This window comes from Engystomops pustulosus, chromosome 7 (genome assembly GCF_040894005.1).
Source record: "Engystomops pustulosus chromosome 7, aEngPut4.maternal, whole genome shotgun sequence".
Classification (NCBI taxonomy): Eukaryota; Metazoa; Chordata; class Amphibia; order Anura; family Leptodactylidae; genus Engystomops; species Engystomops pustulosus.
In genome coordinates, this window is record NC_092417.1 from 8,897,052 (window position 1) to 8,914,478 (window position 17,427).

The 17,427-nt window shown below is 45.1% G+C and overlaps 1 protein-coding gene across 2 annotated transcripts in view; it reads left to right on the forward strand.

Annotated features, from left to right (window-relative positions):
- LOC140069209 (NACHT, LRR and PYD domains-containing protein 6-like) overlaps positions 1-17,427 on the forward strand; it is a 225,304-nt gene that overhangs the window by 22,711 nt on the left and 185,166 nt on the right. Inside the window, exons 5-7 of one of the 2 annotated variants that reach the window (XR_011848734.1) lie at positions 511-2,221; positions 13,341-13,415; positions 13,503-13,562. Coding sequence is in view for 1 of the 2 variants with exons in the window: in XM_072114646.1 (XP_071970747.1) it covers positions 511-2,221 (1,711 nt within the window). In the remaining variant the exon portion in view is untranslated. The remainder of the gene's footprint in view (positions 1-510; positions 2,222-13,340; positions 13,416-13,502; positions 13,563-17,427) is intronic. The other variant, XM_072114646.1, reaches the window with a different exon arrangement.

The following is a 17,427-nucleotide window of genomic DNA, read 5'->3' on the forward strand; positions in this document are numbered from 1 at the left end:
GCTGGGATTGTGGCGCAGGCAATCCTTTTGTGGTGCAGCTGCGCTGCTTCCATGTGACACAAATTAGGGGGCGTGGCATCAGACAGTCTGACTGATTTGGACTGAGCACCTTATTTGACTTTTAAATTTTGTTGCATGCTCTATGTTAAAGTCGCACCACAAAAAAGATGCTGAACTCTGTCGGACCTTAGCGGGGAAGCGACACATTGATAATTTCAGGCACACGATCTTAGTGAATCGCTGCATGCAGCATAATAGACGCACAATGCACTTTCAGTGAACTCGAGTGACCTGGTAAGTAAATGTGCCCCAATGTGTGAACACAGCCACAGGCTGCATTCACACCTTGCATTTGCATCACGTTTAGAAACACAATGAAAATATACATGGGGTGGTTTGCCTGTTTCATTGAAGCAGTAGCTGGGCCTCCCAAATATATTTTACTGGTGGACCCTAGGCTCCAACCCTGCAGCCACTTATCATCCCCTTTATTTTCTGTTGTTTCCATAGAAATCCAGAACCATCACAAGAAACATTTATATGAGAAAACTGAGAATCTGATAGAGAATAAACCTCCGAGATGTAACCAGGAGGAGGAGAGTTTTCCCTTCTGCACACGTTATGTGACCCTCATCATTGTCTCCACTCATCACTTTAGGGAACGCTCTGAGAATGAGCTCATAGCGACCGGGGCAAGACATGAGGAATATGTAAAGAAGAAACATCATGAATTACAACGTATTTCCCCCAACAAGATGTTCCGCTGGTGCCACCGGTCCAGACTGGTACCACATATGGTGCTGGTGAGCGGAGTGCCCGGGGTAGGGAAGACCACGCTGATGCAGAAGATTGTCTATGACTGGGTGAAGGGCGATCTCTATCAAAGATTCTCTTTTGTCTTCTTCTTCAAATTCCGTGAACTGAACAGATGGGATAAGGTTAGTCTGGAGACCCTGATCCTTCATCATTACCCATATCTGTGGCAGCAGCTCGGGAACATCCTACAAGATCCAGAGAAACTTCTCTTTATATTTGATGGATTAGATGAAAGCAATCAGACAATGGATTTCACATCCCGTCACTTGTGCTCCGACCCTAAACAGCCGGAACGTTGTGGTCACATTGTGGTCAGTTTGGTGGGAAAGTCTCTTCTTAATGGTTGTTCTGTTCTGATGACCAGTCGCCCGACCAGACTGGCATCAATAGATTGTAGGGATTTCCAGCGAATGGTAGAAATCAGTGGATTCTTCACAGAAGAAAGAAAGATTTACTTTGACAATTTCTTCCGTGACCCTGAACTGGCAGAAAAGGCTTTTACCTATGTGAGGCAGAATGACACATTGTACACATTCTGTTACATCCCGTCCTACTGCTGGATCATCTGTACAGTATTATCCAGGAGCTTCCAGACCACAAGTAGTGACCAGCAGGTCTCATTATTACCCAGAACCGTGACCCAGCTCTTTGCCATATTTGTCGCCAACATCCTGTCCAATCACAGCCTGGAGAAAAGTGGCGCCCAGAAGCTCCTGCAGTCCATCGGATGGATGGCAGAACATGGGGTCATGAATCACACGATTATATTTGATGATCGGGATCTGGAATCTTTCCATGTGGACAATAAGTCAAAGCTCTTATCAAGTTTCCTGATGGAATCGGAGGAACCTGTGTCCTATTCCTTCTTACATCTCACTGTCCAGGAATTCTTCTCTGCCTTTGTGCATTATGCCGATTATTCTCCTGAGAAGTTACAGGAATCACTAGAGAAAGCCAAATCCTATCCTGATGGACGAGGTGAGATGTTCCTCCGCTTCCTGTGTGGTCTATCAGATGCCACCACCAGGTCACTACTAACCGGATACCTGGACACACGAGCAGCTCAGGCCTCCAGAGACGTCATCACTTGGCTGAAGAACTTCATTACAGGAGGAGGAGGAGAAGAAGAGAGGCTGGAGGAAAGTGAATATAAAAAGCGACGTCTTCTCAGAATGTTCTTCTATCTGTTTGAGACCCGGAATAAGGTTCTGGTGCAGGAATCATTACAATCGCACAGAACATTGGACCTTTCTTATGTGCCCTTGTCGGCTCTAGACTGCACCGTGTTATCATTCATCATGGAGTCCTGCTCACATATAGAAGGTCTCCATCTATCTAGATGTTCTATAGATCCTGAGGGATTAGAAAGACTTGCACCAGGATTACACAACCTCCGGGATCTGAGGTAAAAATCATCCAGATTGTTATTACACCGGGATACACAGTAGCCAATAGTAATAGTAGTAATGGTAGTGATAGTGCCCCAGGTGGTAATAAGGGGACACTGTATCTGTGTATCTAAACTAATCATGTGACACACTGGGGCTTATTTACTAAGGGCCCGTGGACGCATTTTTGTTGGGTTTTCCGACGGTTTCGGGGATCGCGCCGTGGAATGCATCGCACGCGATCGGATTTTGGCGCATTGGCGCCGGCTTTCATGCAACACAAATCGGGGGCGGGCCGTTAGACAATCCGACGGATTCGGACAACACACGGGATTTAACATTTAAATTGTGACTCATCCAATGCACTTGCATGCACCGGGAAGAAGATGGTGAACTCCGGCGGACCTGAGTGCAGGACATCGGGCGCACGATCTTAGTGATTCGCGGCAGCTGTGCAGGATCGTCGGACAACACACCTCGGGGATCGTGCAGGGACGGGTAGGTAAATGTGCCCCATTGGTTGCTGAGCTGTGTATCAAATCCTGTCCTGTGTGATACTGTCTGCTGTGTATCTAATCCTACCATGTCTTATGCTGTCTTTGATCTGTGTATCTAATCCTATCCTGTGTGATACTGTCTGCTGAACTGTGTATATAATCCTATTGTGTGTGATAATGTCCGCTGAGATGTGTATCTAATCGTATTGTGTGTGATACTCTCTCAGTATCGCACATGACAGGATTAGATACACAGATCATGAGAGAGTATCACACACAATACGATTAGATACACATCTCAGCGGACATTATCACACACAATAGGATTATATACACAGTTCAGCAGACAGTATCACACATGACAGGATTAGATACACAGATCATGTCTCCTGAGCTGTGTATCTAATCCTATCCTGTGTGATACTGACTACTATGCCATGTATCTAATCCTATTCTATGTGTTACTGTCAGCTGATCTTTGTATCTAATCCTGTCCTGTGTGATACTGTCTGCTGAGCTGTGTATCTAATCCTATCCTGTGCGATACTGCTGAGACAAATATCTCCTTACTCGGATGTGATGTGTGTCCAAATCATTGTATAGTACGAGCTGCTCGGTGAATCTCTCAGACCTTCACATGTTTGAGAGAATTCCACTTTATTTAGTCAAGAGGGAGTTTTTATAGGTTCTTGGGACAAAGGAACCTACTGAGCATGTCCGCATTCCAATTGCGTTTTTTCCGAATCCGTCAGGTTTTCGCTCGGCCACTCCTACCGATTTCTGTCGCATGCATACCAGCGCCGATGCGCCAAAATCCGATCGCGTGCGCCAAAATCCCGGGGCAATACAGGGAAAGTCGTCGGAAATATTCGGGTAACATGTCATGAAAACGCGAATCGGGCCCTTAGTAAATGACCCACATTATGATCACAATCTTTCCCCAGTGATGCTGCAAGTGGTAAGAGTAACAATGTCCATAGCAGCATCGAGATACACAGATTCATGTTCCGTAGTCTCTGGGTCCTGCGCTCTTCTTCTTCAGCTGTCGCAGTCTCCTTGTAGTTTCTACACGTGGATGTGTCAGAGGTATTTGGGATGACCCTTCAAAAGACTTCTCAGGTTTCACATCAGGACCATCTCATCACCCAGGTGCAGGTCCTCTGCTCTAGCTACTTTATCAGGTTCTGAAACTAAAACAGATACAGGCAGTCCCCGGGTTACATACAAGATAGGGTCTGTAGGTTTTTCTTAAGTTGAGTTTGTATGTAAGTCGGAACTGTATATTTTATCATTGTAATCCTAGCCAGAACTTTTTTGGTCTCTGTGACAATTGGATTTTAAAAATGTTGGGTTGTCATAAGAACCAGGAGTAACACTAAAGCTTCATTACAGACACATTTGATAACTGTTTCAGCTGCTTATTGTAGCCTAGGAGTAAAGTACAATAAATTACCAATATCCAGAGGTCCGTTTGTAACTATGGGTCGTATGTAAGTTGAGTGTTCTTAAGTAGGGGACCGCCTGTACTTGGTTATGCATCTGAGAAAAATGTTTCTGCAGGTTTTGGACACCCCACCAATTCTCTATGACACCTCTAAACAACCTTAGGGAAGTATATGTTCATCCATGGGGCAATTATATAAAACAACCTCAGTAGGTGAAAAGCCTATTTAATCCCTAGAACTGTCATCAACTATATTATTACCCCAATAGAGATTTGTACTTTAGTCTCTAGAATAAGTGGACTAACGTATTCCTCGATCCCTGGCTGTGGTCTTTGCTTTAGTTACAGGATAGGGTTCAGATTACCCAGAAAAGAGGTCCACACACACAAGCACATGTTCATAGCTACTTACCTTTTGTAGCTGTACTTAGCCAATCTGAAACCTCTGGAAGGGGTAAAGCGGCTTCGGGGTGTATATATGAGGGTCTTCACTACTCTCCCTACATTGTACTAAGCACATATAAACATACTTGTGTAAATGGACAGTAGCAAAAGTGAATCTACGTGATACTCAACACTTATCCACCACGGAGCATATAGAGTCTTAGGCTATATTCACACTAACGTATGGAGGACGTATATACGGCTGACGTATATACGGCCGATATACGTCCTCCATAGACTGCAATGGGCGCATGGCGCCCTACGGGAGCGGTACGGTGCTGCACACGTGCGGCACCGTACCGCTCCGTACCCGGGAAAAAGATAGGACCTGTCCTATCTTTACCCGTAGTACGGCGCCGTTCGCCATTACTTCCTATGGAGAGGGGCGGGGGTGAGCTGCGCTCACCTCCTCTCCCTGTGCACTGCCGTTGCCCGCTACGGTACGGTGCGGGCGGGCAACGACAGTGTGAATATAGCCTTAGACTGGTGTCTCACCCTGTGGGTGCACTGAACCATCGTAGGGTAAAAGGCCCTTGGCAGACATTGCTTGTCACCTCTTTGCCATAGTCCACCCTCCATCCATTGGGTCCCAGTGTTACTCCAGTCTTGCTTCCTCACCTGTGAGTATAGATAAACCTACTGGGCCAGCGAGGGTCACGGACTGTACTGATCCAGGCTCCTTTCCCCTAGGCTTTCTGGTAACCAGTGGTCACTTCATTTATTAGAGCTTTAAAGATTTTACCTTCTAGTATGGACCTTTATGTATCACTAAGGCCTCTATCAGCTATTTTAAAGTCTCATAGTTGTTAATGTACTTACTATATCAGGTCGGGAATCTTAAGAAATCCAAAAAAAGTCACATTCTTACCCTCTGCCACTTTACCCCCCTCCATCAGTGCCCTCACCTCCGCCTCCTGTACAGACAGGTAGGTCAGGAGTGGTTCTGCTGCTGTTACCTCATGTTGTGTGACCGCTGCACATCTGATGTAGAATTAACCTCATTCCTGGTTTCTAAAGCCATCTACAAAAAAACTTAAAATGCAGATTAGTGATATATTCAGGTTAGACATATTAAAATATAACTGGTTCATTTATCATTAAATACAACCCGTCTACCTCATGTCTCCCCCCTTTGAATCTAGTGAAAGTAGTGGAGCTGGATTCAATGTAATACATCATGAAGAAGGCACATTGTAACCGAGGTTTCTAGTCATGAAGAGGTGAAATAGTAACAGGATAGTCCAAAACTACTACAGAAGCTTTATATACACAGGCAGCAGTAGGATACAAAACCAAGAAGGGTCCAGGTTGTCATGTGACACACGATCAGCAGCTTCCGGCCTGTTTCCTCTCCTCTGAGGTGCTTGGCTTAAACTTAAATGAGAACAACAGAAAATGAGCAATATACTGCAGAAGAACACAGTTTTGGGACCAATGCTGTATGATAGGAGACATACAGCATACAAATTCCTTAGACCTTATTATAAAACTATACAGTCATAATAGGGGCACATACTGGGGGCACATGCTGAGGGACAGTGTTACTGAGCAAAAGCATCACTAGAGCCAGTGACGTAGGAGGCTTCTAGGAGTGTTATACCTTTTGCCTAAAAAGCTCCTAATAATAATCTCAGTCATAGCTGCGGAATAGGACTAATAGTGTAGGGTCATGGGAAGGTTTTACTCCTGGTTAAACCATTAGAATTACAGAAGTTGCAGCGAATCAAACCCAAAATCTGCTTAGGGCCGTCAGGGTTATCAGTCCTCAGTAATGAACACACATTCTCATTGTTCCTTTTGTCTTTTAACATTCCAACACTTGTCCCCCTCCTCCTCCTCCTGTGTCCCCCTCCTTCTCCCTGTGGTGTCTGTAGTACTATGTGTCTCAGCATGCCAGGATAACAAAGAAGGAATCTAACACACCATTGTAACATCTAAGTTCACTGTATCATCCTACACAGATTGCTAAAACTTTTGACCACACCCTTCAAACTTTAGGTGTATTTATAAAGTTTTACACTACATTTCTGATGTTATTAAACATTCATCACAAGGAGTCTCACGTCCAAACCTGCAATGAACAATCTCCACGATTGTGTGCTGGACTTTCCTCACATCTGGCAACTCTGATGAAATACCATTAGCTCTATACATGATATAGGCAAAACAAATCTTTATATCTTTGCCATAATCTGCAGGACTGTATAAAGTAATAAACTCCTAGAACATCTACAGTATCTGGCAAGGGTCAGCTCAGGGAATCCAATTGGGACTGCACAACCGTCCAGGAGCTCTCCCCACAGAAGTCCAAGGTCCGTAACAAATATGTTACTACCCAGTTTTTGGACTTTGAAGTTCTGAGAGGTGACTCTTAGATAAGCAGCACAGTCTCCTACATTTATTCCCTGGGTACTATATCTTAGTTGTCCTCTAAAGTTACAGCATTCGCCAAATACAGTTAAATACAGCTGAGCGGACTGTGGGTGCAAATCCAAAGATCTTTAGGCAATGCATCATTCTCCATACCACTGGTCTACTAAAGCAGAGGTCCCCAACCTTTTTTGCACCAGGGACCGGCTTTAAGTTAGACCAGTTTTCCATGGCCCGGTGGGGGCGGGGCTTTGGTCATATGGGGTGGGGTTATGGAGGGGTGGAGCTTATAATATAAGATATCAGGGAGTGTCCGGACCAGATCCATCATATTGGTTTGGTGTAAAAATAAAGCAATGCAAAATGCATACAGCGTATCGCCATTTAGTTTAAAATGCATACAGCGTATCGCCATGTAGTATAAAATGCATGCAGCGTATCGCCATGTAGTATAAAATGCATACAGAATACCGCCATGCAGTATAAAATGCATACAGAATACCGCCATGCAGTATAAAATGCATACAGAATACCGCCATGTAGTATAAAATGCATACAGAATACCGCCATGTAGTATAAAATGCATACAGAATACCGCCATGTAGTATAAAATGCACACAGCGTGCCACCAAGTAGTATAAAATAGATACAACGTACCGCCAAGTAGTATAAAATGCATACCGAGTACTGCCATGTAGTACAAAATAGAAGCCCTGATAAATATCACAAATGCTGCATATACATACAGCATATATACACATAAACAAACAGTAGATACAGCATATACACATATATACACACACACACACATATTACATATATTTACACATATATACACATATTACACATATATACACATATTACACATATATTTGCAAAGATAAAGTAACCTTACCTCTCTGCAGCGGTGGTGGCGCGGTGAGGTAGCCGGGAGCGGGTAGGTCTTGAGAGCCGGGAGGCTAGGGAGCCTGGAGCTTAAGCGTTGGCAGGGGGAGCCGGGAGCCGAGAGCCTGGAGGGGGGGGGGGACGTTAGCGGAGCCGGGTTGAGACGGGAGTGGAAGGGGAGCCGGGAGCAGAGAGCCGTAAGCGGGTAGGTCAAGAGCCGAGAACCGGGAGCGGGGTGGCAGAGGGAGCAGAGAGCGGAGAGCGGAGGGAGCGGTAGGGGAGCTTGAGCAGGGGCAGGGAGCCGAGAGAGGGGGGGGGGGCGTTAGCAGAGACAGGTTGAGCCGGGAGCGGAGAGCCAGGAACCGGAGGGAGCGGAGAGCCAGGAACCGGAGGGAGCGGAGAGCCGGGAACCGGAGGGAGCGGAGAGCCGGGAACCGGAGGGAGCGGAGAGCCGGGAACCGGAGGGAGCGGAGAGCCGGGAGCAGGGAGGATGTTAGCGGAGGGAGCGGGAAAGGAGCCTGGAGCTTGAGCGGGGGCAGGGGGAGCAGGGAGCCGAGAGCCTGGAGGGGGGGAGCTCGGTGCCGGCAGGGTCTGGGGGCCGTTGTAAGGTGCCGGCGGCGTCGGGGGGTGGGCGCAAGGTGTTGGCAGCGTCGCGGAGCAAGGTGCCGGACACAGGGCTGCAACGTGGTCCCGTCCGGTGCGGGAGCTCAGTGCTGGCCGGTGCCGCCCCTGCGCGGACCGGCTGGTGAACTCCAACGGCCCGGTCCTGGTCCGCGGACCGGCGGTTGGGGACCTCTGTACTAAAGTATATCAAAGTGAGAAACATCTGCCCCCTACAGGAGAAACATCTGAAGCTGTAAATGGAGTATTAACACTATTCTTTGTTCTGTTGGGAGCCCACACTTTTTCTTATCTAGTCATGACTGGATGTATTCCAGTGTGGGGGTTGGGTCTAGGTGCCACACTGTACATGTCTCCCACCAGTCTGGGTGTTTCTATACACTCTGCAATTCATCCACCATTTTAGGGTGGAGGTAGAACTTTTCCTGAATGTTGTCTCTCTCTTTTGTCTGTCCAACTTTTTTCGTTCGTCATCGTCATAACACTCATACAACACACGATTTCCTATGTTTCTTTATAACCTCCTCTGGTCACTTCCTCTGTAACTTTCTTCTATCCACTTGCAATTTCCGTCGTATCATTATCATGCAACCAGCCTTTTGCTCTTTAAAGAACCTTTCCATTTGCTAACTTCCAAACAACCATCTTTTGGCATTCTTTGTCCTTTTCAACATTCTCTGACATCCTTTTACAGCCTCTTTTCCCTCTCTCTCTCACGATCTGTACTGCGGGTTTCCCTCCAAATTGCCTCTCATCCTACCTAGCAATTTTCCCATAATTTTCTATATTATCTCTAGTGCCGACACACACACAGTCTCTCTTCCTTAGGGCAGTTTTAACCACTTTTATTTGATTTTTTTCCTAAACTTTTGGCCGTCAAGTATGACTGAGCTAGTCCCTTTCCTTCAAGCAGATTGGGATCCTACCACAAAAAAAATGTATAAAGTCTGACTGTCCAAACTCAGTCTCCTTTGTCTCAAGTGAATTACGATCCACCAACTACTTTTCAAGGCTGACTCTTTAGTTAGGGGCTATTCTAGGATGTTACTTTCCTAAAACTAGTACAGTACAGTATCACAACAAAGCGCTATCAAACACACATGTTCAAACTCACACAATACCCATATACACTACCACACATCACATGGAGTTTTCAAAATAAAATAACAAGATTCTTTGGACTGGGCAATATAGGCATGCAACTCACCGGACATGGGACAATCCAAACAAGGAGAGACAGAGCAAATTGTAAAAATAAGCTTCCTACCTTTTTGTGCAGCTGCATGGTCTGTCTGTCCTGAAAGGATGATCCCCAAGTTGTCCGATAGGCGTCATGCAAACCCTGTCCCTGTTCGGACGCCAATTTGTTAGAGAAATATCTCCTTACTCGGATGTGATGTGTTTCCAAATCATTGTATAGTACGAGCTGCTCGGTGAATCTCTCAGACCTTCACATGTTTGAGAGAATTCCACTTTATTTAGTCAAGAGAGAGTTTTTATAGGTTCTTGGGACAAAGGAACCTACTGAGCATGTCCGCATTCCAATTGCCTTGAATAGGATGTATCAGTGTAAAATGATCTTTGTGCGCGGGGGATGGTACTATGCATAGAGGCAATGTAAAGATACATAGGGGCAGATTTATCAAGCAGTCTGAAAGTCAGAATATTTCCAGTTGCCCATGGCAACCAATCACAGCTCAGCTTTCATTTCACCAGTGCTCATGAATATTTTAAAGGGGAGCTGTGATTGGTTGCCATGGGCAATTGGAAATATTCTGACTTTCAGACACTTGATAAATCTGCCCCATAGTGTGAGAACACAACAGAAAATGGATTCTATTCCCTCACAAGCTGTGTATCTAATCCTATCCTGTGTGATACTGCCTGATGAGCTGTGTATCTAATTCTATTCTATGTGATACAGTCTTCTGAGCTGTGTATCTAATCCTCTCCTGTGTGATACTGCTGAGCCGTGTATCTAATCCTCTCCTGTGTGATACTGCTGAGCTGTGTATCTAATCCTCTCCTGTGTGATACTGCTGAGCGGTGTATCTAATCCTCTCCTGTGTGATACTGCTGAGCGGTGTATCTAATCCTCTCCTGTGTGATACTGCTGAGCCGTGTATCTAATCCTCTCCTGTGTCTGCTATTTCCAGAAGATTCTCCCTAATAATCTATAAATATACAATGTATATAGGAACCAAGTCCAGAAATCTTGTAATAACCGTCCGCCATAAATATAGAGGAGAGGAAGATACAGAATCATCTCATTATTAGGAGCTGACTATAGCGCCCCCCAGAGGTCACATCCAATATTCCAGGACTGGAGAGGAGACACTGAGCTGTGGATGACGAGCCCCGGCCTTGTCCTTCTCTTATCTCTGTGATCCGGTAATACATGATGGGGGCACCCTGCACCCACATATCATCTCCAGCACCCAAAGTCTTACAGGACAGGAAGGTGCAGAGTTATTCCCCATCACCTCTAGGGGGCGCCGTATATACACCCCCCTGACAGCCCTGTGTGATAATATAGGACCATAATGTCATACATATAAAGCTCCACAAGTAACACAGAAGTGATAGGACAAGTGATAATAACCAGGAATCACCGGAGCACAAGGAAAAAACCTGTGAGATGTCAGAAGTTTATGTGCAATTAATTGTTATTAAAGGGGTTATGCCATGACGCAGTTTTTTTTTTTAATGCGCCCAGAGTGCTATAATTAGTTAGAAAAGATATTCATAATGGACATATTGTTTATAATGACCTTTCAATTTGTTTTACTGATGCTTATTTAGCCCCTCTTCTATGCTATACATAAACCAATGGGGGAGGGGCCTAGGAGTTGAGTGCGCAGCACTGAGAGAGGCAGTTTTACCACAAGTCCCAGACTGCTTTGCAGCGGCCTCTCTCTCATTGGCCTTCCCTCAGCTGTGTGCTCACTGCTTGCAGAGGCTCCTTCCACCTGCTGTGGTAAAATAGTTCCTGTAGTTACTGATAACCACCTCAGCAGGATTCCAGTAAACATGGTGTGTGTCCATATTATTCCCTCTACCAAAGCCCTAACACTCTATTCCCTGTCCTTTTTCATTCTTGTAAATAAGAAAACAAATGGTTATATAAACTCAATAACCTTTACCTCAGAAAATCTCATTACCTCAGAGATCTCATCTATAAATACTGTCTCCATGCTGCCCATAGCAACCAATCACAGCTCATCTATCATTTCTCCTGAGAAGTTTTAAAATGGAAGCTGAGCGCAGACTTGCTGCTATGGGCAATATAGAAAGGTTTTCTGTGAGAGTTTTTATAAATGAGCCTATTTTTCTATTCATCTCTCATATCTAAATATCTATCTCTCATATCTGTCCATGTCTATCCTTTTCTTTTCTATCTAAGTATCTCTTTCTATCTATCTACCTATATTTTTATCTATTGTGTATCTTGTTTATATTTATCTACTAATATATACCTATAGCCTATCTCTCTCATACCTATTTATCTATTGTCTATATATCTCATATTTCTCTCCTTTCTCCTCACATATATCTATAAGCTATCTATCTGTATGATATCTATGGGGGATATTTATCAGGACCTCTGCGCCTCGCCTGAAATAATTGCAAACGCTAGCTTATTGCTAGCACTTGCGATTATTTGCCCCAATCCGCCACCTTCACGCAGTGGGGTGAAGGGGGGGGGGGGGTGTGGCCGGCCGAGTAGAGCATATGATAAATATGCCCCTATGTATAAATCCTTTACCTATCTTATATTTTTCTATCATCTTTCTCATGTATATTCATTCTATCTCATATCTATCCATCTATCTACCACAGCAGCACAAACAAGCAATATACATAGGTATCTCAAGAGGTACAAAGTCAAAAACATTGAGGGGGGATTTATCAGAGCTTGTGTGACTGAAATCAAGCCTTGAATTAGGAGTAGTTCATGCATATGGATGAAAATTGTGCCTTTATGCTCTTATGCTACCTCCACATGTGCAAAGGCGAGCACTGCCAGCAGCTCAGTGGCCCAGCACACTATCCCTAATCTGCGCTTGTTTCTAGTGCAGGTCAAGGCACTTTTCTACATCAGGTTAGACCTTGTGAAGAAATGTGAAGAAATGTTGGCGGCACAACCCCAGTCAGATTCATCAGGATTTATCATATACACCTATCAATGCTTCACATCACACTTCTGTGTCCCTTTTTCACTCACACACAATTCTGTTCAATGAATAAAGAGAGAGAAAGGAATGCACGAAAAACGGCCAATCCATAAATTTCACAAAAAAAGCATTTATTTTTATTCATTCAAAAACAAGTGAACAAGTGCTATCACTACATAGCACTTGTTTCACTTTGTATCATTTTAGGCACTAGATAGCACTTGTTTCACTTTGTATCATTTTAGGCACTAGATAGCACTTGTTTCACTTTGTATCATTTTAGGCACTCAGGTACTTTGTTGCTGTTTCCTTTTGTATCATAAAAGTAACATGCTACTATTGGGCCCAGTACAATCAGTACCTCTTGTTACATGCTTCTTGTTGGGCTGTGTTTACAGGTGTGTTTTTAGGATTTATACTATATTTTCCCATGCGTGCATTCTAGATAATAGCATGCTTGATAATGTCTTTATGGAAAAGGTGAAACGTTGCTGTTTGATGGTGGAATAAAAATCTACTATTTTTCCTTGGAGTGCTGCTTCCTCACTTGCTACAGCTGAATGGGGTTTGTGTCAGAACCTTTTTTAAGACCTGCACCCGCTTTACCTCTACATGTTGCCGCTCTACATCATTTGTTTTCTATCTTACACATCTATTACCACTTAGTTTACATCATGCCATATGCAATCATTTTTTGAAGGCAACAAGTCAAAATTATTACACGGATGATGAAGAATCTTTGACCATATCAGAAACTACAATTTCTTCTTTACAGGTAAATGAAAACATTTTTGAGTAATTTGTCATGTAAGTTTGATTATTAAATTAACTAAATGTCTATTCTTTTAACTACATCTTCAAGCTGTCTCAGCAAGGGGAATCAAGCGAGGAAGACCCTGGCCACGGTCCAGAATATGATGCGGTAATTGATATTTATGCTTCTTCATATGATGCTAGAGTTTAAAGGGGTTTTTTCCACGATTCAAAGTTAGGCCCTATCCACAGGATCGAGCCTAACTTGCTGATCCTGTGGATCGGACCTAACTCGATTTGTGGGAAAACCCCTTTAATAGCAGATTGTTAGATTCATAGCTCATTTTACTGAACAAGAAGCACACAATTTCATCTACTGTGCAGTGGTAGTGCTGGGCTATAGCAGGTTAGTGCCCATTTATTGAGATGGCTGCTGAGCTACAATACACATAGGAAAGGCCAATCTGCTTCCTGCACAAAAGCTGTTAAATTAGCAGATTAAAGGGGCTATGTGAGACACCACTACCCCCCAAAATTAATGCCATGCGTAGTGCATGTGCAGTGTGTGTTAAGTTTATGTGCATTGTGTACAGATTGGGGGTCATTTACTAAAGGCCCGAATTTTACCGTTTAGCGCCGATTTTCCCTGAATTGCCCCGGGTTTTCGGCGCACGCGATCGGATTGTGGCGCATCGGCGCCGGCATGCACGCGACAGAAATCGGGGGTCGTGGCCGTCGGAAAACCTGTCGGATTCGAAAAAACCGCCATATTTTTTTAAAAAAATGTGTCGCTTGACATGCAGTTACCTGCACCCAGGCTAGCTTGGTGAACTTCAGTGAACTCCGACGGACTTCAGCGCAGCAGCGACACCTGGTGGACAATCGGGCGCACTACCTTAGTGAATCGCCGGAAGACACGAACCAGCATCGGAGAACCCGTCGCTGGATCGCGAATGGACCAGGTGAGTAAATCTGCAGTGTATAGTATGTGTGTACAGAGTATGTGCAATATGTACAGAATATTTGCAGTGTGTACTGAGTGTATAATGTAGGTTCAGTGTGTGCTAAGTGTATGTGCAGTGTGTGCTGAGTTTATAGTATATGTACTGAGTTTATAGTATATGTGCAGTATGTACTGAGTTTATAGTATATGTGCAGTATGTACTGAGTTTATAGTATATGTGCAGTGTGTACTGAGCGCAGTGTATGCTAGGTGTGTGTGCAGTGTGTACTGAGTGTACAGTGCATGTGCAGTGTGTGCTAAGTGTATGCGCAGTGTGTACTGAGTGTATAGTGTATGCGCAGTGAGTACTGAGTGTATGCGCAGTGTGTACTGAGTGTATGCGCAGTGTGTACTGAGTGTATGCGCAGTGTGTACTGAGTGTATGCGCAGTGTGTGCTAAGTGTATGCGCAGTGTGTACTGAGTGTATGTGCAGTGTGTGCTAAGTGTATGTGCAGTGTGTACTGAGTGTATAGTGTATGTGCAGTGTATGCTAAGTGTTGGTTCAGTGTGTACTGAGTGTATAGTGTATGTGCAGTGTGTATCGAGTGTATAGTGTGTGTGGAGTGTGTATTGAGTGTATAGTGTATGTGCAGTGTGTATCGAGTGTGCAGTGTGTATTGAGTGTATAGTGTGTGTACAGAGTGTACGGTGTATGTGCAGTGTGTGCTAAGTGTATGCGCAGTGTGTACTGAGTGTATAGTGTATGCTCAGTGTGTACTGAGTGTATGCTCAGTGTGTACTGAGTGTATGCTCAGTGTGTACGGAGTGTATGCGCAGTGTGTACTGAGTGTATGCGCAGTGTGTACTGAGTGTATGCGCAGTGTGTACTGAGTGTATGCGCAGTGTGTACTGAGTGTATGCGCAGTGTGTACTGAGTGTATGCGCAGTGTGTGCTAAGTGTATGTGCAGTGTGTACTGAGTGTATGTGCAGTGTATGCTAAGTGTTGGTTCAGTGTGTACTGAGTGTATAGTGTATGTGCAGTGTGTGTGGAGTGTGTATAGTGTGTGTGCAGTGTGTACTGAGTGTACGGTGTATGTGCAGTGTGTACTGAGTGTATAGTGTATGTGCAGTGTATGCTAAGTGTGTGTTCAGTGAGTACTGAGTGTATAGAGTGTGTTCAGTGTGTACTGAGTGTATAGAGTGTGTTCAGTGTGTATAGTGTGTGCAGTGTGTACTGAGTGTACGGTGTGTGTGCAGTGTGTACTGAGTGTATAGTGTGTGTGTGCAGTGTGTACTGAGTGTACGGTGTATGTGCAGTGTGTACTGAGTGTACGGTGTGTGTGCAGTGTGTACTGAGTGTACGGTGTGTGTGCAGTGTGTACTGAGTGTACGGTGTATGTGCAGTGTGTACTGAGTGTACGGTGTATGTGCAGTGTGTACTGAGTGTACGGTGTATGTGCAGTGTGTACTGCGTGTACGGTGTATGTGCAGTGTGTACTGCGTGTACGGTGTATGTGCAGTGTGTACTGAGTGTATAGTGTATGTGCAATGTATGCTAAGTGTGTGTTCAGTGTGTACTGAGTGTATAGTGTGTGTGTAGTGTGTACTGAGTGTACAGTGTATGTGCAGTGTGTACACACTGCAGTGAGTACACACTGCACATACACCGCACACTCAATGCACACTGCCCATACACCGCACACTCAATGCACACTGCCCATACACCGTACACTGGGTAACCACTGCCCATACACCGCACACTCAGTGCACACTGCCCATACACCGTGCACTGGGTAACCACTGCCCATACACCGTACACTGGGTAACCACTGCCCATACACCGTGCACTGGGTAACCACTGCCCATACACCGTGCACTGGGTAACCACTGCCCATACACCGTGCACTGGGTAACCACTGCACATACACCGTGCACTGGGTAACCACTGCACATACACCGTGCACTGGGTAACCACTGCACATACACCGTGCACTGGGTAACCACTGCACATACACCGTACACTGGGTAACCACTGCACATACACCGTACACTGGGTAACCACTGCACATACACCGTGCACTGGGTAACCACTGCACATACACCATACACTCAGCACACTCTGCACATACACTGTGCACTAAGTGTACGGTGTATGTGCAGTGTGTATTGAATGTACGGTGTATGTGCAGTGTGTATTGAGTGTACGGTGTATGTGCAGTGTGTACTGAGTGTATAGTGTGTGTGCAGTGTGTACAGAGTGTATAGTGTGTGTGCAGTGTGTACAGAGTGTACGGTGTATGTGCAGTGTGTGCTAAGTGTATGCGCAGTGTGTACTGAGTGTATAGTGTATGCGCAGTGTGTACTGAGTGTATGCGCAGTGTGTACTGAGTATATGCTCAGTGTGTACTGAGTGTAAGCGCAGTGTGTACTGAGTGTAAGCGCAGTGTGTACTGAGTGTAAGCGCAGTGTGTACTGAGTGTAAGCGCAGTGTGTACTGAGTGTAAGCGCAGTGTGTACTGAGTGTAAGCGCAGTGTGTACTGAGTGTAAGCGCAGTGTGTACTGAGTGTAAGCGCAGTGTGTACTGAGTGTAAGCGCAGTGTGTACTGAGTGTAAGCGCAGTGTGTACTGAGTGTAAGCGCAGTGTGTACTGAGTGTAAGCGCAGTGTGTACTGAGTGTAAGCGCAGTGTGTACTGAGTGTAAGCGCAGTGTGTACTGAGTGTAAGCGCAGTGTGTACTGAGTGTAAGCGCAGTGTGTACTGAGTGTAAGCGCAGTGTGTACTGAGTGTAAGCGCAGTGTGTACTGAGTGTAAGCGCAGTGTGTACTGAGTGTAAGCGCAGTGTGTACTGAGTGTAAGCGCAGTGTGTACTGAGTGTAAGCGCAGTGTGTACTGAGTGTAAGCGCAGTGTGTACTGAGTGTAAGCGCAGTGTGTACTGAGTGTAAGCGCAGTGTGTACTGAGTGTAAGCGCAGTGTGTACTGAGTGTAAGCGCAGTGTGTACTGAGTGTAAGCGCAGTGTGTACTGAGTGTAAGCGCAGTGTGTACTGAGTGTAAGCGCAGTGTGTACTGAGTGTAAGCGCAGTGTGTGC